Genomic DNA, 7,939 nt, shown 5'->3' with positions numbered 1-7,939 from the left:
CCGCCCCCCCCCTGCCCCTTGTCTCCCCGCCCGCTGATGCCGGGTTCCCACAGTGCATCCAGTGTATGAGTTCTTCCTTTCCTTCTCCGTCACTGTCAGCAGCCGCCATGTGCGCTATCTCTAGCATGTCAAAATAAAGCAGACGCTGACCCAAGTGAGTAAAAACAGAAACGTGTGGCAAAAGTGGCGTCAGGATGAACAATATGGCAAAATAATCTAACTGAGCTTTTTGTATTTTTTTTTTAACCTAATATATATAACAGGCCAATTCGTGCAATGTGATTTATGACAGGTGAGGGACTCACTCTGGAGTCAGATGTAAAAATATGGACCCAAGATTACTCTCTATTTCAATGTTGACTTTAATGGAAACATTTGTTTTCAAAGCTTTTAATGATGCTTTGATCAATTCCACAATGGGACGACAAGAAAAACAAAATACTGTTTAAAATAAAGTCAAACTCACTGGATGATTTTCTCTTTTTTGAAATTAAAAAGAAATTTGGTCTTGTCTTTATATTGAATGTGGTATGAAAGCCCCAATTATAAATTTACCAACTTGTCTGGTGTCTCTAACAAAGCAATCTGTTTCAAAATCGGGAAAAAAAATTGAACAGTTTATGATTCCTGATATGAGTTATGCATCTGAAATTAGCTTCCAACATTACCTTTTATGTTAATGTCAACCTTAGATTCTAAAGTTAGCTTCCGATGTCTGCTCTTAACATTAGGACCCAAGAAAGCCATTGTTAGATTCTGATGTTAACTTAGAATTAGTCTTAGCTTCCAAACTTAGTGTACCACTCTCCTTTCTCCGGCATGAAAACCCAGAAGCTTTCCCTGCCTGTCAGACCTCTAGTGGAATCTTACATGCTACAGTTTACCGTCAAACCGGCCGAATATCGGCCAGTGGTCAAAGTTAGCCACTACTCCACTAACATGGCGCCTTAGAAGGAGTAGGGCGTTTAAGTTATTTGTTAAAACCTTCATGCCATATATCAACAATCGCGAGGAGCCTGGGTTTACTCTTAGAAAATCTCGTTTCATCACATGCCAATAATATCGCAATGATTCGGCCATCGAGAGTAAGAGAATGAAAGCAAGTCACTGACCACATGATCATGGACACCATGGTCATGATGATCTCGTTGAGGATGTTGAAGAAGTCGCACATGACTTTGCCGCGCTCGCCCATTCTGCCCATGCAGATACCAAAGGTGATGAAGAATCCGATCAACCCTGAAGCAACACACAGTAACCCAATCAATCAATTTAAAACTTATTATTACAAATAAAAATAATCAATGCCTTTGGAAGAGAGGCATTGGAAGAGACAAGGATTATTCCGAGAAACACTTTAGAAACTAAAGATCATATCAACAATTTTGTGTCCTGATTAAGCTGAACATAAATAAATCGAAAATCCAGTGAATAATGCTTTAAAAAAAAAAAAAAAAAAAAAACAAGATCCCACATTGAGGCCTGGTATTATACAGGGGACTTAATAACAAACGTGTGACATGTTCACATTTTTTTGACCAGTGAATCCCAACCAGTATGGTAGCAGGGCATTTAAAAACATTTTCACTTAATTGGTATGTTTTGAATCTTTATCCATTCATATTATTCATTCTGATCATAAAAGATACCAGGAAATCAGGAGACCGTATTACACAAAAGTAGCATTAAAAAAAAAAACAAAACAAAAAAAAAAAACAAACGTCTTTTTTTAGGGTAATTTTGGGGGTGCATTTGATACACGGGTATGTGTTATCTATGGGACTTTACCAGTATGGTAATATAATGGCAGAGGTGGTGGTGGTAGTGATGGTGGTAATATTAATAGCAGTGGTGGTAGCAACTGAAGTAATAGAATCAGTAATAGTTGCTATAGTGGTCGAAGTAGTAACTGTAGTAGTAGTCATAGAAGTGGTGCTGATAATGGTAAGGAGGTAGCGCTTGTGATAGCAGTAGCAGCAGAAGGGATACTGGTAGTCGTAGTAGTAGTAGTAGTAGTAGTAGTAGTACAAAATAGGAGTAGAAGTGGTATTGGTAGTTGTGCACTCACCAAGAACATTCATGCCCCATTTATATTCTAGTTTCTTTCTGCTGACTGTGATTGGTTCCGTTTGGTTTGTGGCCGCCATCGCTGCCTGTTTCAAGACGGTCTGGACCTTTAGTCACACAGGTTTGACTCAAGTTACAGTCAACATCACCAAAACGTGAAGAAACATACAAAGATTAGCCAAGTGACCTGCTGGAAGCACGCCTGCACCAAGTTCTCCGGGAAGAGGTTGCGGATGAGGTCAAGGAAGGCGTCCAGACTGCTGACTTCCTGGTTCTTCGGTGCAGAGGAGACAGTAGTGCCCCCCCTGAGCTTGGGGTTGCCGGGATGGATGCTGAGCACCAGGATGACGCCAAGGATGGCGGCGATGATGGTGGTGCTCATGTAGTACACCATGGCTCTGCTGCCCATCCTACCACTGGAGCGAGCGTCCAGACCGGCCAGACCTGAAACACATCTCATTATTTCCAATTTTTTTTCCTGCATGTAAAATCTGGAGGTGGCCGTCCCCGCCTCATTTTGGAAACTTATTATTGATATTATCAACTTCCCGCAGTACATCGCTAATTTCTAAGCAATTTTGAATGGAATTTACAATATACAGTCAAGTCTGAATTGCACGGTTTCAATATAGTACCACGTTTTGTCATGACGTTCAAGGCAGCAGTGAACTCTGCTGGAAGAGATCAATGTCATTCCCACAGAGGAGAGAGCCCTAAATGTATCGCTAGCCTCATAGCATAATTGCCGATGCCATTTTCACATTTCTGGTACAATATCATGGCATCCGAATGCTGCTACTTTTGCCTCAATTATGGCCATAAAAAACCCTGTATTATGATTTGGAGCATAACGCCAGCTGACCTGTGATGAGGCTGGAGATGATGAGGGGCAGGATGAGCATTTTGAGCATCCTCATGAGGATCTCTCCGGGGAAGGAGACCATTATGAGGGTCGAGCTGTCCGTCACCCTCATGTAGCGCAGCAGCATGCCCAAGACTGCTCCCATCACCACACCTGACAAAGCAATATACAATAACATTATTATTATCATTATCATTATATGATTTCAATCGTAATTAAGTCATTTTTTTAGTGCCCTTAATTAGCAATTGAACATTATTTCAGGACAATGTTGTGTTGTTGACATTGGTTGCAAGTTTGTGACCCCAATATAAACGTCTCAAACACAGTCTGAAAGATGAGTCAAGTTACGTCGCGATACACTGGCAGGAACAACTTCAAAATAAAATCGTGCGTAGGCATTGATGTCCATATATTATTTGGTAAGATAATGTATCTTTGAACCAAGGTACTCAAATTACTCAAGGACTCGTTTCAGTCCGACTTGAGTCCTCTGTCTATTTTCAAGTGACATATCAGGTGCACTGTGGCAGACTACGGCTTTGTTTGTCAACATCTCAGTGAGGTGCATCAATTCTCAATGTAAGCAGCAAGGTAAATGCTTAACATTCTGCCGTCGACGCATACATACCCATGACAGTGAGCCCCAGCAGGAGGTTGTGGGTGTTGCGGCTGCAGTGGCCAGCGTCTTTGAAGCCCACCTCGGTGCTGTCATCCTGCCGACTTTCATCTCCTGCCTTGGCTTTGGTGGCGTTGGACTGGTTGACTGCGGCCTGGTTTGTCATCCTGCCTGCAGACACAGAGGCAAGGGATAAATCTGAAGAGTACAGCCACATACGAGACATACTGTACCTTGGTATCGGTGAGTGGCAACCATCAAAAAAGTTGCCAAGTGGCTATATTGTACAGTGGACCTATATTTCCAGTTTCGTCTGAAATTATTGAATACATTTGGATATTTGCATGCTTACTGTGAAATGTTCTGTTTTGACTAACTGCTCGTTTGCAAAATATCGCAATATCATATCGCAACTTACTCCAAAATCCCTACCCCGAGTGCATATTCAGTAAGAGTGGGACAAAATATCAACATTGCGACATATCGTCATTATAAACAATCATTGATTCGGTTTTGTAGGCCAACATAAGATGTCAACATTGAGATTATTAAAAGCGGAGACCATTTTGACACATAATCAAATAAAAGCAATCAATCAATCAATAATCTGTAACATGAAATCACAACATGGTATTTCAAGTTCCTCCATTCAGTATCGATAAGCCAACGAGCACCTACACTCCATCTGCTTCCAAATTGAAGGCCTTCCTCAGCAACAGCCTACTAGTAGTCGAAAGGGGAAGGCCCACATTTTCCTCCAGCTTCAACAGTGGCACCCCACAGGTAAGCATCCCAAGTGCCCTATTACAGTGATTCCCAATCAGTGTTACTTATTTGGGTGAAAAACTATTTATTTACGCCATAAAAATATGTATATATATTTTTTCCAAACAACATGCACAAGCAGAAAGAGTAAATACTCTTCCAATGGATGACTATTCGGTGCATATTGTAAATATCCACTTTTTGAGAAATATTTTAGAAGTGGCGTGCTGTGAATTTTTTTCTCTCCCCATTTGAAACGTGTGCCTTGGTTCAATAAAGGCTGGGGAAACACTGTCCTATTTTACATTCTGAAGACATACGACATACATACATACACCATCCACAACTTGATCCTCTAAACCTACCACAAAAACTAAGAAATAAATAGCAGACTTGAGAATTCTTCGGGTACGGTCTTTCCAGTTTTTGAGCCTGAAGCTGTATGATATGAGCTCAACTGGATTAAGAGTGCAGCTACACCACTCCCTCAAAAGTATCCTGCAATATAATATCCTACCAAGGAGCTCCAGATGGTCACCAACAGCACACAAAAACGTTTTGGTTGTCCCCTCCTTGGAGAAGCTAACATAGAAAGCTGGTGGCACGCTGAATGAAAAATCCCACCCAGCAGGTCACCTGTTTAAAATGTGTCTAAGGGAGATGGAGCAAGATAATAATAATAATAATAAAGAATTAGCAAACTGTGAAAATGCAGTTTAAAAAAAAAAAAAAAAAAAAACACTGTTTGTATGCCCTGACAACCTGTGTAAATTACCAGCTTGGCAATCAATAACTAGGGAGTAAACACACAATATTTTAACTATGGCACATTCAAACAAAATGTAATTTCTGCACTGTACTTCTAAGGGTAGAAAAAACGTCCCCAATGCCCGTTTCACCAAAGGAGAAATATTTCGTGGACATATCTATCATGACAGGGCTTAATGAAAAAAAAGACTCAAGACTAACAGAATGCAGACGATTATAGATAATTTGCTTCCACAAAACAACTGTGGAATGACAAAAGCACAACATACAAATGTGCTAAAAGCAGTTCATTGTCACTCAATCTCCAGCTAAAAACATGATAATTGGAAAATTATGAAAAGTAATGGTGCTAAAAACACTTACATTTGCATTTGTTGATTTCAATTCTCATGCGTGCTTAGAAAAACAAAATGACTGTTTAAACACATTTTCCTGGAAAGAGTGAAACATTTTTTCTTCCCAATGGGTGAAGATAAGCGGTTCAAGTAATGGATGGATGTTGATTATCGCATCAGCGTGGTTTTTGTTATTGGTAGCAAAATATCGAAATCTCGCATTGTGTGTTGCCCCCGATTCTCGCCCCTACTATAGACAGCATCATACACAATAGAATTTGTCATCTGCAAGCATTTTTTTTTGTTATTTATCTTATTTGAATTCCCGTGGTTCAACGCAGGATTGTTACAGAACCCTCCCAACATTCTCACGGCCTCCAACACAACAAAAGCTCAGATTGGATGCGCGTCCCCTGTCTGTATTTCCGACTCCCACTACCTCATGTAAACACATCTGGAGAGCGGCGCCACCAGCCAAGTCTATGTCAGAGCGTCGACCGTCCCTCTATCCAAACAGATTATAATCCAGCAGACAGGACAATCACAGACACAAAATCAGCGTTACCTGTCCACCTCAAGTGCTCATTCTCCGACGCCCCCTCGTCGTGATGCCCGGAGACGGAGAACGTCCGGGCCAGATTGGACGACGGGCATGTAATCCTCCCGTAAAATGTGCGGTCAGGACAGGAGTAGGGGGGTTGGGGAGAGATTGGGGGTGCTCCACTGATGTAGTCTTCACAAATCCTCTTTTCGATCCTTATGTCATTTTTCGCCGTGATATTGTTTGCCGGAAACTGGGGTCATGAAGAGGTGGCACGGGAGAAAGATCAGACTTGATCATAGCGACTGTCTGTTTACCCATTTTTCCGTAAGAAACTCTGTGTGCGAACTCGATACAGAGGCGAAAATATTCGGTTCCGTGCTGCCCAGTAAACAGAGAGCGCATCGTCAGGTATTTTTACACATTATTAACTAACCAATTCCATGAAAACATCTTGAGAACAAATCAATGAGCTACCTTCAACACTCAATTGTCTGAAAAGTGTTGTAAAACTCTGCCCCTTCCCAAACTCTGCGGGAGCTGTGAGCATTATGCTTGCTCAAGACTGAAAGTCTTTTTTTTTTTTTTGACAAGTCAAAATGGTTTGGTTAGATACTGTACATCTTTCATTCATTCATTCATTTTCCGATCCGCCTTATCCTCACAAGGGTCGCGGGGGGTGCTGGAGTCTATCCCAGCCGTCTTTGGGCAGTAGGCGGGGGACACCCTGAACCGGTTGCCAGCCAATTGCAGGGCACACAGAGACGAACAACCATCCGCGCTTACACTCACACCTAGGGACAATTTACAGTGTTCAATCAGCCCGCTGTGCATGTTTTTGGAATGTGGGAGGAAACCGGAGTACCCCTGTGAGAACACGCAAACGCCACACAGGAAGGCCAGAGCCGGCATTGAACCCACGACCTCTGCACTGCGAGGTCGACGCACTAACCACTGGACCACCGGGGCCGCCCTGTACATCTGAATAAGCATTTTTGTTAAGTCACAAAGGTAAGTGCATGCAGGATTCTCTTTCTGTCTGTTAAACTGATTAGTCAGTAAAACCTGTGTTATTTATTGCATCTGGTTGAGGAGTCGACATGAGTGCAGACTTTTACACGGATGGCTGACGCTGGTGACGTGCCCTATACCATTTCAATCAATGAGAATATGATAAATTAGCGATTTTCTTGCATTTGAACATGATTTTGGGATGACTTCGTGCTGGTCGGTGATAGCAATGTGTGGTTTAAGACCAACTATAATGATTGGTGAGCTCAAACAAGATTTTAAAAATTTCCTGGTGATTTTAGAGCTGTAAAGGTTCCACTCGATAGTGCCAAAAAGTAAATTTCACAGTCATTGGACATATCTGGACAACATAAAACACATTTTGGGTGGGTTCCAACATGAGCTGCTAAACACCCTTAGATAAACGATGAAAAGTTGATCTCTTGTTGGAGATCCATTGTTTGACGTAATACGCGAATAATGTTTTTAATGTAAAAAAGAACATTTCCTCACCGTTCCAACACAAGTCAAAGCTTATCCTAATGTTGGATAACCAAAGGAGAATCAAGACAATGTAGAGGGTTTAGGTTTTGACGATTAATCTAAAAGGACATGTTTAAAGACATCAACCTGTTCAGCCAATCTTTTCGTTTCCCAAGAGGCAGACTATTTGCCGCCCCAGGAAATGTCAGAGCAGTTTCTAGGTGAAGCCAGAAAGGGTCCACCTATTTTATGTCATTTTTTTCCTGAAAAGTACTTAATTACACTTTATGGGACCACGGGAAACAGATGCTGATCGGAGGATGAGAGAGTAACAGGAGAACGAGGCAGAGCTCTGGGCTCGTTGACTCACGTTACAGCTTAGTACGGCTAGTAAAAAAACAGGAGCCGAGGCGGTCAGAGGGTTCAGAGCACCGCCGGACCGGGCAGCCTCCTGTAAATCCTGGATGTCAGCGCTGAGATTGAACAGG

The 7,939-nt window shown here is 42.0% G+C and overlaps 1 protein-coding gene across 1 annotated transcript in view; it reads right to left on the bottom strand.

Annotated features, from left to right (window-relative positions):
• slc1a9 (solute carrier family 1 member 9) overlaps positions 1–7,939 on the bottom strand; it is a 25,658-nt gene that overhangs the window by 7,727 nt on the left and 9,992 nt on the right. Inside the window, exons 2-6 of the mRNA XM_019889847.1 lie at positions 3,561–3,719; positions 2,930–3,082; positions 2,255–2,511; positions 2,069–2,174; positions 1,113–1,239 (exon numbers count right to left, since the gene is read on the bottom strand). Coding sequence (XP_019745406.1) covers positions 1,113–1,239; positions 2,069–2,174; positions 2,255–2,511; positions 2,930–3,082; positions 3,561–3,714 — 797 coding nt within the window. The 5' untranslated portion in view covers positions 3,715–3,719. The remainder of the gene's footprint in view (positions 1–1,112; positions 1,240–2,068; positions 2,175–2,254; positions 2,512–2,929; positions 3,083–3,560; positions 3,720–7,939) is intronic.

The sequence above is a fragment of the Hippocampus comes genome, unplaced genomic scaffold (genome assembly GCF_001891065.2).
Source record: "Hippocampus comes isolate QL1 unplaced genomic scaffold, H_comes_QL1_v1.1 scaffold326, whole genome shotgun sequence".
Classification (NCBI taxonomy): domain Eukaryota; kingdom Metazoa; phylum Chordata; class Actinopteri; order Syngnathiformes; family Syngnathidae; genus Hippocampus; species Hippocampus comes.
This window is presented reverse-complemented; position numbering and strand designations above follow the sequence as displayed.